The sequence below is a fragment of the Procambarus clarkii genome, chromosome 10, assembly GCF_040958095.1.
Source record: "Procambarus clarkii isolate CNS0578487 chromosome 10, FALCON_Pclarkii_2.0, whole genome shotgun sequence".
Classification (NCBI taxonomy): domain Eukaryota; kingdom Metazoa; phylum Arthropoda; class Malacostraca; order Decapoda; family Cambaridae; genus Procambarus; species Procambarus clarkii.
The window spans coordinates 24,836,843-24,853,897 of NC_091159.1; the positions used below are offsets into that span (position 1 = coordinate 24,836,843).

Genomic DNA, 17,055 nt, shown 5'->3' on the forward strand with positions numbered 1-17,055 from the left:
GAGAGGAGAGGGAGAGGGAGAGGGAGAGAGAGAGAGAGAGAGAGAGAGAGAAAGAGAGAGGGAGAGAGAGAGAGAGAGAGAGAAGAGAGAGGGAGAGAGAGAGAGAGAGAGAGAGAGAGAGAGAGAGAGAGAGAGAGAGAGAGAGAGAGAGAGAGAGAGAGAGAGAGAGAGAGAGAGAGAGAGAGAGAGAGAAAACACAAGCTTCGTGTGTTTCCCCAAGAAGCAATTCTGTTTTCCATTAAGCGTGTAAGTGGACACCCTACGGCTTCCCCTCGCCAAGTTTTAATGTGCTCAGCCAAACACCGTGAGCACCGCCGCCGCCACCAGTGTCACCACCCCAACTAACCCCTCCCACCAACACCATCACAATCACCATCACTACTACCACCACCCCCACAACTAGCACCAGCACAACCACAACTACCACCCCCCACAATTGCCACCCCTCACAACTACCACCCTCACAACTAGCACCATCACCAACACAACTACCATCCCCCAACAACTACCACCCACCCCCACAATTGCCACCCCCACAACTACCACCCTCACAACTAGCACCAGCACAACCACCACTACCACAGCTACCACCCTCACAACTACCACCCTCACAACTAGCACCATCACCAACACAACAACCATCCCCCAACAACTACCACCCCCCCACAACTGCCACCCCCACAACTACCACCCTCACAACTAGCACCAGCACAACCACCACTACCACAGCTACCACCCTCACAACTAGCACCATCACCAACACAACTACCATCCCCCAACAACTACCACCCCCCCCCACAATTGCCACCCCCACAACTACCACCCTCACAACTAGCACCAGCACAACCACCACTACCACAGCTACCACCCTCACAACTAGCCAGTTCTCAGTTGTGTACCCCCCTCCCTACCACCACCACCACCACTACCACCACCACCACCGTCACCACCACCACTACCACCACCACCACTACCACCACCAGGGCTGGAGGGATGGGAGTGGTGAGACAATATCCAGCAGCAGGTGAGATATGACTGTTGTCATGGCAACAACTCCAGCCGCCTCTCTCCCTTGTATCTGATGATCCGTCGCCACGCCCTCCAGCCCCGTCGCCACGCCCTCCAGCCCCGTCGCCACGCCCTCCAGCCCCGTCGCCACGCCCTCCAGCCCCGTCGCCACGCCCCCCCAGCCCCGTCGCCACGCCCTCCAGCCCCGGCGCCACGCCCTCCAGCCCCGGCGCCACGCCCTCCAGCCCCGTCGCCACGCCCTCCAGCCCCGTCGCCACGCCCTCCAGCCCTGTCGCCACGCCCCCCAGCCCCGTCGCCACGCCCTCCAGCCCCGTCGCCACGCCCCCCAGCCCCGTCGCCACGCCCTCCAGCCCCGTCGCCACGCCCCCCAGCTCCGTCGCCACGCCCTCCAGCCCCGTCGCCACGCCCCCCAGCCCCGTCGCCACGCCCCCAGCCCCGTCGCCACGCCCCCCAGCTCCGTCGCCACGCCCTCCAGCCCCGTCGCCACGCCCCCCAGCTCCGTCGCCACGGCCCCAGCCCCGTCGCCACGCCCTCCAGCCCCGTCGCCACGCCCTCCAGTCCCGTCGCCACGCCCCCAGCCCCGTCGCCACGCCCCCTAGCCCCGTCGCCACGCCCTCCAGCCCCGTCGCCACGCCCTCCAGCCCCGTCGCCACGCCCTCCAGCCCCGTCGCCACGCCCCCCAGCCCCGTCGCCACGCCCCCCAGCCCCGTCGCCACGCCCCCCAGTCCCGTCACCACGCCTTCCAGCCCCGTCGCCACGCCCCCAGCCCCGTCGCCACGCCCCCTAGCCCCGTCGCCACGCCCTCCAGCCCCGTCGCCACGCCCCCCAGCTCCGTCGCCACGCCCCCCAGCTCCGTCGCCACGCCCTCCAGCCCCCCCCCCCCCCACAGAGCCACCCCCACAAGGGGTGTTAAGCCCCCGTGGAGGCGCCATAATGGAATAAGAGTTGAGATGTTGTCTCACCAGCAACCACCCTCCCCAGGCCCCCCCTCCCCCCAGGGACATGTTATGGCGCCTGGGAATGGAGGGGGGGGGAGGGGCTATGGGGACTTGGACTAGACTTAGGGAGGAAGCCCAAGGGGAAGGGAGGGGGCTGGAAATGGGGGGAGATCAAGAGAGCTGAGAATGGGGTGAAGGATACCTTGAGGTGCTTGAGGAGGACACAATGGATACCTTGAGGAGAACACAATACTTTGACATGGAAAGAAGAAGTACAGGCACATCTACTGTGGCATGCAGACAAGGTGAAGATGTTGGAAGCCTTAAATGGACGCGGGCTGGTCGAGGGCTGGTCGAGGGCTGGTCGAGGGCTGGTCGAGGGCTGGTCAAGGACGGGACGAGGGCTGGTCGAGGGCTGGTCGAGGGCTGGTCGAGGGCTGGTCGAGGACGGGACGAGGGCTGGACTTTGAACTTGCCCGAAACGCTAAGCGTATTTAGTAGCTCCATGTATTGTATGTATTACCTCTATCTCTACATCCAACATTAGGTTTGTAACTCATCTTTATGTATGTACTTTTACCTAAATAAACATTAGAATTTGAATTTGACAGTCTGCCCCCCCCCCCCTCTGCCATTTCACCCCTATTGTAAGCCCAATGAAAGTTTGGAATAGGGTGAAGAGGAGGAAGGTTAGTGAGCGGCGGGGCTTGTAGGGGGGAGGAGGGGGGGGGGGCATGGAGTTGTAATTCTTCCTGAAGGAGGAAAGTAATTTATGGAAAAAGATTTGAGAGCAACAAAGTGACAGCTGTCGCCGCCACCAGCCTGGTCCAAAGACCACAAACTCTTGAATCACGTCTCAAACTGCCTCCTAGCTGCCCAACTACCGGGACACCGTTAAACTGCCTCTTAACTGCCAAACTACTAGCAAACAGTTAAAGTGCCCCCCTCCTAACGGCCCAACTACCGGGACACGGTTAAGCCGAGTGTCAATCGCCGTTCGGGGAACCCCAATATGGCGCCGAGAGCTTTAATGAACGACCGCCCAGGGGGATGGAAGCTGCTAATTGGTTTGTTTCCCTGTTGCGGCGGCCTCAGACCGCTCGTTACCGGTAGTTGGGGCTTGTTATCGCTCAGTCTCCTCCTCCCCCTCCCCTCTATGCACCCCCTCCCCTGCAAGACCACCCCTCACCCGAGGGGACTGAGCGAGTGCCTTGTCCCCAACCCTTCATAACAAATGGGAGATGCCTAGAGTTGACCGGTCGTCCATCATATGAGAGAGAGAGAGAGAGAGAGAGAGAGAAAGAGAGAGAGAGAGAGAGAGAGAGAGAGAGAGAGAGAGAGAGAGAGAGAGAGAGAGAGAGAGAGAGAGAGAGAGAGAGAGAGAGAGAGAGAGAGAGAGAGAGAGAGAGACAGAGATGGCTGGAGTCCAATTTTCATATAGGTGAGCGCCCCTACTTAAGAAGAAGGTAATTCTAAAGAGTTAGATTCAAGATGACCTCAAGAGCTAAGGCCACTCTTCCTGAAACACGAGATGTTCATTCGCAGGTCTACACACTATAAATACTGTGGGGGGCATGTGAGCCCCTTCGAACACAATGATGAGTGCCTCGGGGTGTCTCCTGACGACACACCACGGCCCCAATATACCCACCAAGCTTCGAACACCTCTCCACGTCACCGCTGGTAACCAGTAACTACGTGAAACACAAACCAATTAACAGTACTGTGGCCTTGATGTAAATTATGAGCGAGGTCAAACATGGGAAAAGTGGGTAGACTGCATGTTACAATTATTAATGATATATTATATATATATATATATATATATATATATATATATATAATCATTTACACAAATACATATACACATCGATAATCTGTTTACATCACAAGTAATTCAACAAGAGGCTCACAACAGTCACTATACAAGGCACTTTACATCTATGGTGAGTCACAACAGTTACTAGTCTTGCTCCACGCCCACCCAACTGGGCGCCAGCTTTACAGTCATGTGCTCCACACCCACCCAACTGGGCGGCAGCTTTACAGTCATGTGCTCCACACCCACCCAACTGGGCGGCAGTTTTACAGTCATGTGCTCCACACCCACCCAACTGGGCGGCAGCTTTACAGTCATGTGCTCCACACCCACCCAACTGGGCGGCAGCTTTACAGTCATGTGCTCCACACCCACCCAACTGGGCGGCAGCTTTACAGTCATGTGCTCCACACCCACCCAACTGGGCGGCAGCTTTACAATCATGTGCTCCACACCCACCCAACTGGGCGGCAGCTTTACAATCATGTGCTCCACACCCACCCAACTGGGCGGCAGCTTTATAGTCATTTGCGCCACACCCACCCAACTGGGCGGCAGCTTTACAGTCATGTGCTCCACACCCACCAACTGGGCGGCAGCTTTACAGTCATATGCTCCACACCCATGCAACTGGGCGGCAGCTTTACAGTAATGTGCTCCACACCCACCCAACTGGGCGGCAGCTTTACAGTCATATGCTCCACACCCACCCAACTGGGCGGCAGCTTTACAGTCATGTGCTCCACACCCACCCAACTGGGCGGCAGCTTTATAGTCATGTGCGCCACACCCACCCAACTGGGCGGCAGCTTTACAGTCATGTGCTTCACACCAACCCAACTGGGCGGCAGCTTTACAGTCATATGCTCCACACCCATGCAACTGGGCGGCAGCTTTACAGTAATGTGCATGCATTACCTACAGTAAGCAAATTTGGAAAATACTTGGCTAAGCCATAGAGCCTTTGAACAGAACTGCACACCCTTGAGAGGCAGGTGGGAATACCCAACAGACAGGAGCCAGAGTCACAGTGAGCGGCGAGAACTCTGAATGACACAGGGTTAACAAGCGGAGTAACTCAAGGATCGGTGCTGGGACCCAGGCTATTTCTCGTTCATGTTAATGATCTATCTTCAAGCGTTGAATCGTTTGCAGACGATGCAAAATTAACGAGAAGAGTTGAGACAGATGAGGATGGTAAAATTCTCCAGGGAACAGTGAAGGTGACGAGGAGAGTAGTGATAACCAGAGAGAACAGTGGAGGTGACGAAGAGAGTAGTGATAACCAGAGAGAACAGTGAAGGTGACGAGGAGAGTAGTGATAACCAGAGAGAACAGTGGAGGTGACGAGGAGAGTAGTGATAACCAGAGAGAACAGTGGAGGTGACGAGGAGAGTAGTGATAACCAGAGAGAACAGTGGAGGTGACGAGGAGAGTAGTGATAACCAGAGAGAACAGTGGAGGTGACGAGGAGAGTAGTGATAACCAGAGATAACAGTGGAGGTGACGAGGAGAGTAGTGATAACCAGAGAGAACAGTGAAGGAAGAGTAACAACGAGAAGGAAAGACAAAGTACAGATGTGCAAGGATCGAGGGAAGAAAGATGGGAGTAAAGGAAGGGGAAGAAAGAGGAGGACAGAGGACAAATAAGGGGATAAAACAAAGGGGAATAGAGGAGGGGGGGAGGAACAGAGCGAATATTTGACTGTTGGTAATCAATCAAGTCGGGTGTTTATCGAGAGCAGTGTGGGGGGGGGGCGGGAGGCGAGACAGGAGCAGTGTGGGGGGACGGGAGGTGAGACAGGAGCAGTGTGGGGGATGGGAGGTGAGACAGGAGCAGTGTGGGGGACGGGGAGGTGAGACAGGAGCAGTGTGGGGGACGGGGGTGAGACAGGAGCAGTGTGGGGGACGGGGGTGAGACAGGAGCAGTGTGGGGGACGGGGAGGTGAGACAGGAGCAGTGTGGGGGACGGGGAGGTGAGACAGGAGCAGTGTGGGGGACGGGGGTGAGACAGGAGCAGTGTGGGGGACGGGGGTGAGACAGGAGCAGTGTGGGGGACGGGGGTGAGACAGGAGCAGTGTGGGGGGACGGGAGGTGAGACAGGAGCAGTGTGGGGGACGGGGGTGAGACAGGAGCAGTGTGGGGGACGGGGGTGAGACAGGAGCAGTGTGGGGGACGGGGGTGAGACAGGAGCAGTGTGGGGGACGGGAGGTGAGACAGGAGCAGTGTGGGGGACGGGGGTGAGACAGGAGCAGTGTGGGGGACGGGGGTGAGACAGGAGCAGTGTGGGGGACGGGAGGTGAGACAGGAGCAGTGTGGGGGACGGGGGTGAGACAGGAGCAGTGTGGGGGACGGGGGTGAGACAGGAGCAGTGTGGGGGGACGGGAGGTGAGACAGGAGCAGTGTGGGGGACGGGGGTGAGACAGGAGCAGTGTGGGGGACGGGGGTGAGACAGGAGCAGTGTGGGGGACGGGAGGTGAGACAGGAGCAGTGTGGGGGACGGGGGTGAGACAGGAGCAGTGTGGGGGACGGGGGTGAGACAGGAGCAGTGTGGGGGACGGGAGGTGAGACAGGAGCAGTGTGAGGGACGGGGGTGAGACAGGAGCAGTGTGGGGGACGGGGAGGTGAGACAGGAGCGAGTTAGTGACAGTAAGAGAAGAGGAGTTATGAGAGGGAAGAAGAGAGGAGAGAGAGAGAGGAGGTAATAGTGCAGGTGAATGGGGAATGGGCAGCAAGAGTAAAGCAGAGAACAAAGGAAAAAGGATAAAAAGGGAGGGCAGATGGGAGGGGAATGTGGAAGAGAGGGGAAGAGGGGCGGAAGGGGAAAGAGAGGAGGAGGATGGGAGGGAAAGCCTCGCCACTGAGTGAAGGGTTCACTGCGGGTTAAATAAACCCCGCCACAACCTCCTTAACATCACAGGCTCCCTAATGACGTCACACTACGTCAGTGACGTCATATTAAGCTTGTGACGTCAGACTAGATTAGTGACGTCAGGTAACCAGTGATGTCAGACAACCCGGACGCGCCTGCGCACTAGCGATCCAAGGGTCCTACCCCAAGAAGCATATAAACGCTAACTAGGAAATAACTAGCGATTATCAGGAAGATGGGGAAGAGGGGGGCGAGGGGAGTTGTAGTCCCCCCCCCTACCTTCCCTCTGTCCACCCCTTAAGTGTTAATCGTGAATATACTTCACTACGGACGTCTACTTGACTCCTGGGTGACAATGGTGAGCCACTACGGGATCACCATAGCCCGTGCTACTTGCAACTTTTCTTCCGAGTAGCTGAATCTTAAACAATAACAACAACAACAATCTGCGAGCTAAATGCTAGCATCTCAGCCATGTACTGAACTATCAGTTTATTCAGTTACTTAAATTGATGAAGGATTTGAAAATGGGCTCCAAACTAGGCAGACAGGAACTAGGCCTGGTGCTCCACCTGGCTGAGATGATAACACCTGACAGTTAAGCCACTTAATGTTGACTCACCCTTCACAATATCGGCGCCAGATAAGTAATAGGTTCTCAACCATATGTAGAGAGCGGTGTCGGGTTAGGAATAGGTTCCCAGCACAACTGAATTGTTCACGAATGCCATATTAGTTATGTCATGCATACATTAACTGCCGCTTTATGATTATGAATGTGTGAATACGCTGTTGCATAGTGCTTACCTATTAGTGTCTATGGAGGGAAGAGAGGTCTGAATCTTTATGTGTTCGCGTACATTTTGCATCTTAGTTTACCCATTCTGACGTTCGAATTCTCTGTCGAATCTGCCCCTAAAACTGTTGATGGAGGTGGCTTCCACGACCTCTTCCTTCAGGTCATTCCACCTGTTGACCACCCGTAAAGGGGACCACTATTTCCATACACTCCTAAGACTCATTCATGTTCCCGGCTTACGCTTGTGTCCTCTTGTTCTACTTCCTTTCAGTTAATAGATGGCGTCCTTGTGCACCTTCTCTATATACTCCAGTATCTTCCATGTTGTGATCATCTCTCCATTTCTTTTGTCCTCCAGGGTATGAGGGCCAGTCCTCTCAACCTACCCCTATAGAGCAATCCTCTTGGCTCTTGCACTCGTCTTGTTGTAAACATCTGTGCTTTTTCTACTTTAATATTCTTACTCTTTGCAGCAATATCCAAAAGTCGTCTGCAAACTATGGCAAGCTGAGAATTGGTGAATCACTGTGTTGGTGACAATATCAACTTCTTCTACACCACCACGGCACCGAGAAGTTTTTCTCTCTTCATGGTCGTTTATGCAATCAATCATGAATGATTGCCAGCGTCTGCAACTTCTGCATCAGTCAAGAACTGCAGGAACCTAGAGTGAGTGCAGGGGCCTGGAACCACCGCAGGGGTTCATGTAAGCCTACCATGAGCTATGGGAAGGGAACGCTCCCAGCCCGCTTACATTAGTCAAAGGTCGCCTGCTCCTGTACCCACCAACGTAAATGAAAAAAAAAGTTAGTCACCACGGAAACGAACAGCATCATCATCATCATCATCATTATCACCAGCAATTATAAAACTCACATAATGGGCTCCAGCGTGGAATAGCAGCACCCCTTACAGCGCCCTGTCTCTCTCTTTCTCCTGGCCAGACCAACTGCGGGTCATTATGTTCGCCTAGGGATTACGGGATCAATACATGCGGGGTGGTCCCTAATTATGTCATCAATGTGATCCTCTGCTTTGTGCCGCGATTGTGAGCCTCCATCGTAATTGGATTTAGGCTCGTCGTCCACCATCGATTTCCTCTCGTGACGTCAGAGTTCACCCGCCCCCTTTTTTTTTGTGATTTAAGAGCGCCGCGACGTCACAATTTCCCGCCATTTCTGTCGTGAGTTTGGAAGTGATGTGACGTCACAGTTGGCGCTGTCAATTAGCGATTGATGTGATTCAGACAGGTGCAGGGGCGTGATTTATTGGTTTGATATTCATGTAATATGATTTTATTGGTCTACATGTTTATTTAGTACGACATTATGCTGGTGGTTAATGTATTTATTAATGCGATATTGTAAATGGTAATAAAGATACGAATTCAGTCCAATTACGCCGTGAGGAGTGTAATTGGTCCGCTAACTGCACAGGTAAACCCTCTGAGCTACTTTCTCAAACTCTAAAATGGTGTCTCACTATGACACAAGAGTCACAGGCATCACGAAAACGTAATTAATTTAAACTTGAGATATATCAGATATATTTGTCTTTTCTCCCACTACAATCCCAACCCGTTCCAAGTGCTATATAGCCGTGATGGCTTTAGCGCTTTCCCTCTGATACTTCCCTTCCCTTCTGCACAAGTCTTAGTGTTGTGTCACAACTATAGTGTCCAATTAGTGATACTTTTCCAACTCTAATTTTATATTTGGTTTGAATTTCCCGCGCCCGCGAGATTGTGTTGGTCTGGCTCGAGTAGGGTCTAAAATCTGAGAAAAGTATGTACATCTTTATGACATCGCTACTCTATAAACGCATCTGTCATAACGTAACTCAACCCCACGTAACCTAACCCAACACAGCCCAGCTTAACTTAACCAAAATAATATAAAATGGTGTTTTAGGTACGGTATGCACGAAGTATGACGTCACTTTGGTATGATAATGTTCATGCTGGTACAGGTTTTAGACCCGACTCGCTATACGAGCGGCGACAGGTTTCTGTCACGAGATCGTTCTCTCTCATAAATCTTACACACGTTTACCGAACAATGCATTAATATGGAAGGACACACATTTAGCCTTTTCCTATGGGATGACATATTTATATTCATTACAGTCTACGTGTGGTTAGCTCATTATCCAGGTGATCATCATACCTCTGCATCCTAATGCTTTGTTGACAGTGTGACATTTTGACGTCACGCGTCCTATTTCCACGGTATCCGTCTTCTTGAGGTTATCTTGAGATGATTTCGGGGCTTTTAGTGTCCCCGCGGCCCGGTCCTCGACCAGGCCTCCACCCCCAGGAAGCAGCCCGTGACAGCTGACTAACACCCAGGCACCTATTTTACTGCTAGGTAACAGGGGCATAGGGTGAAAGAAACTCTGCCCATTGTTTCTCGCCGGCGCCTGGGATCGAACCCAGGACCACAGGATCACAAGACCCGCGTGCTGTCCGCTCGGCCGACCGTCTTCCTGGAACTAACTCGACAAGACCACCCTACCAATCCCTTATCTTACTTAACAGGTCACATTTTTTAAAGGAATCGACCAATCCACTGGAAATGGGTCCTATTAACTGTTAAAAGACTGGAGCACCGTAATATTAATGTTTTCTGCGCATTGGCCTCAGCAGACGGGTTTGTTGGGGGTTCGTACCTCTCTGGGCTACTTTCGTACCTTGTTGGGGGTTCTGGGGCTAGATTCACGAAGAAGTTACGCAAGCACTTACGAACCTGTACATCTTTTCTCAATCTTTGGCGGCTTTGTTTACAATTATTAAACAGTTAATGAGCTCCGAAGCACCAGGAGGCTGTTTATAACAACAACAGCAGTTGATTGGCAAGTTTTCATGCTTGTAAACTGTTTAATAAATGTAACCAAAGCCGTCAAAGATCGAGGAAAGATGTACACGTTCGTAAGTACTTACGTAACCGCTTCGTGAATCTGGCCCCTGGGTACCTTTCTATGTTACACAAATTCATGGGGAATTTATGCAACATCTTACGAAACCTGTACATCTTTCTCCAATCATGGGGGCTTTGTTTACATTTATTAAACAGTTTGTGAGTTTAGAAGCACCACCAGGTTGTTTATAACAATAATAACCTTGGGTTGTGAAGTTTCCAAGCTTGAAAACTGCTTACAAAATGCAAACAAAGCCGCCACGACTGAGGAAAGATGCACAGGTTTTGTGACTGATTGAGTAAAGGCTTGATGAATCCTGGTCCTATTTATTCAATACAGCAGGATTTTTTACGTAATAGCAAATGGAGAGAACATTTTCATTCTTTCACAGGTGCGCCAAACCTTCGTATTATAGCTGAACAAATTTATACATAGGTGCGTTGTAATGCTTAAATTACTCAACGTGATGGGTAATGGTGATGAGTAAGTGTAGTGATGGGTAATGGTGATGAGTAAGTGTGGTGATGGTACTCTGTGACTGGTAACCGGTGATCTCAGTGACTGGGGGAACTGTACTCTAAGCTAGGCTAACCTATGGTAAGCTAGGAATAGTTAGAATGGATTGAGTCAGGTTGGGTTTGTTGTTTAGAGTAGGGATGACGTAGGGAGGGTACATGCTCTTCTCAGGCGTCTGACCTTATACTAGTCCGCCCAGGAAGTGTGATTCTACAACTACCCAACACACCAAGCCTTCACCAGCAGTATATATATATATATTATATATTCTTGGTGAGTTACTCTGCCCCTCGTGACGCCTGCCAGCCTCTCTCCCGCACTATCACCGCCTCTCACAACTCAATCCACCACCTCACGCCCAAATGAACACTTAACGAGCTAACAAAATCACTCTAAGTGACAATATAAAACAGACCATAATTATCGTACACTCGGAGAGCCAAAATAAAAACGCTCGCCCGCCACCGATGACAGCTCGTATCTCGCGGCTAATTGGGAGAATAGAGAGGCTCAAACGTGCCAAATTGGATGGAACTGGGGAGACAGTTTTTAGCCAGCGCGGAGCAACAAATCGTCGGAGGAGATTGCATGTGACGGGCCGATAAAGTGAACGACACCGGCTCATCCCTCAGCGGACGGTTATCGCACATCTGGCCGCCGCTCGCATGCCGGAATGTCATCTAAATCATAAGAGTTATCGTAGGTGATGTACCGGTGAATACTATACTGTGTAATGTATATAAATACACAAACATGCAAAAATACACGGAGCATGCGTGGAAGGTGCTGTATGTATGTCAGTCTGGAAGTTTGTGGCGTTTTTGTATGTAGATATCTTTTAGATCCTCCCCCCCCCCCCACCCTCTCTCTCTCTCTCTCTCTCTCAGAATATATATTCTGGGGGATAAGGGGTGAAAGGGGAGGACGAAAGGAGGAACCAAGGAGAAGGGGGACGAGGGAGTCAAGGAGGAGATAAGGACGAAGAGTAAGGAGGGGGGGGAAGAGACCCGGATACAGTGTTCAATATAAGAAACATTAGGACTATGAAGCACACAATAACCTGCTTAACCAAGACCACATTCACTCAACATCTACCACCTACGGGCTACTCGTGCCCGTGCCACCTCTGGCCTGGCTTAATCTTCATCAATCAATGTAAAGGATCCCAGGTGGAAGCTGGAGACGTGGATGAGCCGGAGAGACGCTCCTCAGGAGACATTAATAAGAGATACGACAAGAGGTATGGGCTGCATGAAGACATTATCGACGACAGTAAATCAGCAGCTTCAAAAGGAAGTACTACAAGAAAAATGAGGCATGAGTGGGTCACCAGGGGACGGAAACATGGGGCTAAGGAGCTAATACTCGACCCTGCAAGCACATCCAGGCGAGTGTACCCATTCTTGATTGATTGATGAAGATTAAGCCACCCAAAAGGTGGCACGGGCATGAATACCCCATAAGTGGTGGCCCTTTTGAGCCATTACCAGTATCAAGAGCTGATACTGGAGATCTGTGGAGGTGCGACTGCACCCTGCGTGACGGTAGATGTCTCCCATGTACCCATTCTTGATTGATTGATTGATAAAGATTAAGCCACCCAAGAGATGGCACGGGCATGAATAGCCCGTAAATACCCATTCTTGCAACATCAACATAAATATATCACCGAGCTAGAAAATATACAGAGTGATACAAGGAGGATTGTACCTGAACTGTAAAGACTAAACTATGAGTGGCTGAAGGAGCCGAACTTAACCACTCTTGTAGAAGAGATATGATAACGACATATAAATTCCTCAGGGGAACTGATAAAGACGATAGATCTGAGATCTTTAGTGTTAGAGAAGACGAAGGAAACCTGAAGCACAAACGAGTGACAGTGATGTGAGGAATCACTGCTTCAGAGCAGGAGTAGTGCCCAATGGTTACAACTTGAGGCTTAATACAAGTCACAAGAGAAGGTAGTTGAGGATGACTATCCCCAGCTGGAGGAGGAAGTATTGGAGGATGACACCATCCCCAGCTGGAGGAGGAAGTATTGGAGGATGACACCATCCCCCAGCTGGAGGAGGAAGTATTGGAGGATGACACCATCCCCAGCTGGAGGAGGAAGTATTGGAGGATGACACCATCCCCAGCTGGAGGAGGAAGTATTGGAGGATGACACCATCCCCCAGCTGGAGGAGGAAGTATTGGAGGATGACACCATCCCCCAGCTGGAGGAGGAAGTATTGGAGGATGACACCATCCCCAGCTGGAGGAGGAAGTATTGGAGGATGACACCATCCCCCAGCTGGAGGAGGAAGTATTGGAGGATGACACCATCCCCAGCTGGAGGAGGAAGTATTGGAGGATGACACCATCCCCAGCTGGAGGAGGAAGTATTGGAGGATGACACCATCCCCAGCTGGAGGAGGAAGTATTGGAGGATGACACCATCCCCAGCTGGAGGAGGAAGTATTGGAGGATGACACCATCCCCAGCTGGAGGAGGAAGTATTGGAGGATGACACCATCCCCAGCTGGAGGAGGAAGTATTGGAGGATGACACCATCCCCAGCTGGAGGAGGAAGTATTGGAGGATGACACCATCCCCCAGCTGGAGGAGGAAGTATTGGAGGACGACACCATCCCCCAGCTGGAGGAGGAAGTATTGGAGGACGACACCATCCCCCAGCTGGAGGAGGAAGTATTGGAGGATGACACCATCCCCAGCTGGAGGAGGAAGTATTGGAGGATGACACCATCCCCCAGCTGGAGGAGGAAGTATTGGAGGATGACACCATCCCCCAGCTGGAGGAGGAAGTATTGGAGGATGACACCATCCCCAGCTGGAGGAGGAAGTATTGGAGGATGACACCATCCCCCAGCTGGAGGAGGAAGTATTGGAGGATGACACCATCCCCCAGCTGGAGGAGGAAGTATTGGAGGACGACACCATCCCCCAGCTGGAGGAGGAAGTATTGGAGGATGACACCATCCCCCAGCTGGAGGAGGAAGTATTGGAGGATGACACCATCCCCCAGCTGGAGGAGGAAGTATTGGAGGATGACACCATCCCCAGCTGGAGGAGGAAGTATTGGAGGATGACACCATCCCCCAGCTGGAGGAGGATGTATTGGAGGATGACACCATCCCCCAGCTGGAGGAGGAAGTATTGGAGGATGACACCATCCCCCAGCTGGAGGAGGAAGTATTGGAGGATGACACCATCCCCCAGCTGGAGGAGGATGTATTGGAGGATGACACCATCCCCCAGCTGGAGGAGGAAGTATTGGAGGATGACACCATCCCCCAGCTGGAGGAGGAAGTATTGGAGGATGACACCATCCCCCAGCTGGAGGAGGAAGTATTGGAGGATGACACCATCCCCCAGCTGGAGGAGGAAGTATTGGAGGATAACACCATCCCCCAGCTGGAGGAGGAAGTATTGGAGGATGACACCATCCCCCAGCTGGAGGAGGAAGTATTGGAGGATGACACCATCCCCAGCTGGAGGAGGAAGTATTGGAGGATGACACCATCCCCAGCTGGAGGAGGAAGTATTGGAGGATGACACCATCCCCAGCTGGAGGAGGAAGTATTGGAGGATGACACCATCCACCAGCTGGAGGAGGAAGTATTGGAGGATGACACCATCCCCCAGCTGGAGGAGGAAGTATTGGAGGACGACACCATCCCCCAGCTGGAGGAGGAAGTATTGGAGGATGACACCATCCCCCAGCTGGAGGAGGAAGTATTGGAGGATGACACCATCCCCCAGCTGGAGGAGGAAGTATTGGAGGATGACACCATCCCCAGCTGGAGGAGGAAGTATTGGAGGATGACACCATCCCCCAGCTGGAGGAGGATGTATTGGAGGATGACACCATCCCCCAGCTGGAGGAGGAAGTATTGGAGGATGACACCATCCCCCAGCTGGAGGAGGAAGTATTGGAGGATGACACCATCCCCCAGCTGGAGGAGGATGTATTGGAGGATGACACCATCCCCCAGCTGGAGGAGGAAGTATTAGAGGATGACACCATCCCCCAGCTGGAGGAGGAAGTACTGGAGGATGACACCATCCCCCAGCTGGAGGAGGAAGTATTGGAGGATGACACCATCCCCCAGCTGGAGGAAGTATTGGAGGATGACACCATCCCCCAGCTGGAGGAGGAAGTATTGGAGGATGACACCATCCCCCAGCTGGAGGAGGAAGTATTGGAGGATGACACCATCCCCAGCTGGAGGAGGAAGTATTGGAGGATGACACCATCCCCAGCTGGAGGAGGAAGTATTGGAGGATGACACCATCCACCAGCTGGAGGAGGAAGTATTGGAGGATGACACCATTCACCAGCTGGAGGAGGAAGTATTGGAGGATGACACCATCCCCCAGCTGGAGGAGGAAGTATTGGAGGATGACACCATCCCCCAGCTGGAGGAGGAAGTATTGGAGGATGACACCATCCGCCAGCTGGAGGAGGAAGTATTGGAGGATGACACCATCCCCCAGCTGGAGGAGGAAGTATTGGAGGATGACACCATCCCCCAGCTGGAGGAGGAAGTATTGGAGGATGACACCATCCCCCAGCTGGAGGAGGAAGTATTGGAGGATGACACCATCCCCAGCTGGAGGAGGAAGTATTGGAGGATGACACCATCCCCAGCTGGAGGAGGAAGTATTGGAGGATGACACCATCCCCGGCTGGAGGAGGAAGTATTGGAGGATGACACCATCCACCAGCTGGAGGAGGAAGTATTGGATGATGACACCATCCACCAGCTGGAGGAGGAAGTATTGGAGGATGACACCATCCCCCAGCTGGAGGAGGAAGTATTGGAGGATGACACCATCCCCAGCTGGAGGAGGAAGTATTGGAGGATGACACCATCCCACAGCTGGAGGATGACACCATCCCCCAGCTGGAGGAGGAAGTATTGGAGGATGACACCATCCCCCAGCTGGAGGAGGAAGTATTGGAGGATGACACCATCCCCAGCTGGAGGAGGAAGTATTGGAGGATGACACCATCCCCCAGCTGGAGGAGGAAGTATTGGAGGATGACACCATCCCCAGCTGGAGGAGGAAGTATTGGAGGATGACACCATCCCACAGCTGGAGGATGACACCATCCCCCAGCTGGAGGAGGAAGTATTGGAGGATGACACCATCCCCCAGCTGGAGGAGGAAGTATTGGAGGATGACACCATCCCCAGCTGGAGGAGGAAGTATTGGAGGATGACACCATCCCCAGCTGGAGGAGGAAGTACTGGAGGATGACACCATCCCCAGCTGGAGGAGGAAGTACTGGAGGATGACACCATCCCCCAGCTGGAGGAGGAAGTACTGGAGGATGACACCATCCCCAGCTGGAGGAGGAAGTACTGGAGGATGACACCATCCCCAGCTGGAGGAGGAAGTACTGGAGGATGACACCATCCCAAGCTGGAGGAGGAAGTATTGGAGGATGACACAATCCCCCAGCTGGAGGAGGAAGTACTGGAGGATGACACCATCCCCAGCTGGAGGAGGAAGTACTGGAGGATGACACCATCCCCCAGCTGGAGGAGGAAGTATTGGAGGATGACACCATCCCCCAGCTGGAGGAGGAAGTATTGGAGGATGACACCATCCCCAGCTGGAGGAGGAAGTATTGGAGGATGACACCATCCACCAGCTGGAGGAGGAAGTATTGGAGGATGACACCATTCACCAGCTGGAGGAGGAAGTATTGGAGGATGACACCATCCCCAGCTGGAGGAGGAAGTATTGGAGGATGACACCATCCCACAGCTGGAGGATGACACCATCCCCCAGCTGGAGGAGGAAGTACTGGAGGATGACACCATCCCCCAGCTGGAGGAGGAAGTATTGGAGGATGACACCATCCCCAGCTGGAGGAGGAAGTATTGGAGGATGACACCATCCCCAGCTGGAGGAGGAAGTATTGGAGGATGACACCATCCCCAGCTGGAGGAGGAAGTACTGGAGGATGACACCATCCCCCAGCTGGAGGAGGAAGTACTGGAGGATGACACCATCCCCAGCTGGAGGAGGAAGTATTGGAGGATGACACCATCCCAAGCTGGAGGAGGAAGTATTGGAGGATGACACAATCCCCCAGCTGGAGGAGGAAGTACTGGAGGATGACACCATCCCCAGCTGGAGGAGGAAGTAC

The 17,055-nt window shown here is 52.8% G+C and overlaps 3 protein-coding genes across 3 annotated transcripts in view; 2 read left to right on the top strand and 1 right to left on the bottom strand.

Moving 5' to 3' along the window:
* Window positions 1-7,994, top strand: part of LOC138363227 (uncharacterized) — a 15,474-nt gene extending 7,480 nt beyond the window's left edge. The window contains exons 2-3 of the mRNA XM_069322232.1: window positions 1,060-1,862; window positions 7,931-7,994. Coding sequence (XP_069178333.1) covers window positions 1,060-1,862; window positions 7,931-7,994 — 867 coding nt within the window. The remainder of the gene's footprint in view (window positions 1-1,059; window positions 1,863-7,930) is intronic.
* Window positions 1-17,055, bottom strand: part of eya (eya transcriptional coactivator and phosphatase 2) — a 288,120-nt gene that overhangs the window by 249,857 nt on the left and 21,208 nt on the right. The gene's annotated exons all lie outside the window — the stretch shown is intronic.
* LOC138363228 (uncharacterized abhydrolase domain-containing protein DDB_G0269086-like) lies at window positions 11,933-15,569 on the top strand. Its single transcript, XM_069322233.1, has 8 exons — window positions 11,933-12,276; window positions 12,693-12,771; window positions 13,452-13,580; window positions 13,723-13,890; window positions 13,956-14,357; window positions 14,460-14,627; window positions 14,693-15,091; window positions 15,156-15,569. Exons 1-8 carry the CDS (start codon window positions 11,933-11,935, stop codon window positions 15,567-15,569), a joined length of 2,103 nt encoding a protein of 700 aa, XP_069178334.1.

Coding starts and splice junctions, on each gene's coding strand:
- LOC138363228 (XM_069322233.1), top strand. CDS start 11,933: ATGAAGCACACAATAACCTGCTTAACCAAGACCACATTCACTCAACAT. Junction 14,358..14,459: donor TCCCCCAGCTGGAGGAGGAA/GTATTGGAGGAT, acceptor CACCATCCCCAG/CTGGAGGAGGAAGTATTGGA. Junction 15,092..15,155: donor TCCCCCAGCTGGAGGAGGAA/GTATTGGAGGAT, acceptor CACCATCCCCAG/CTGGAGGAGGAAGTATTGGA.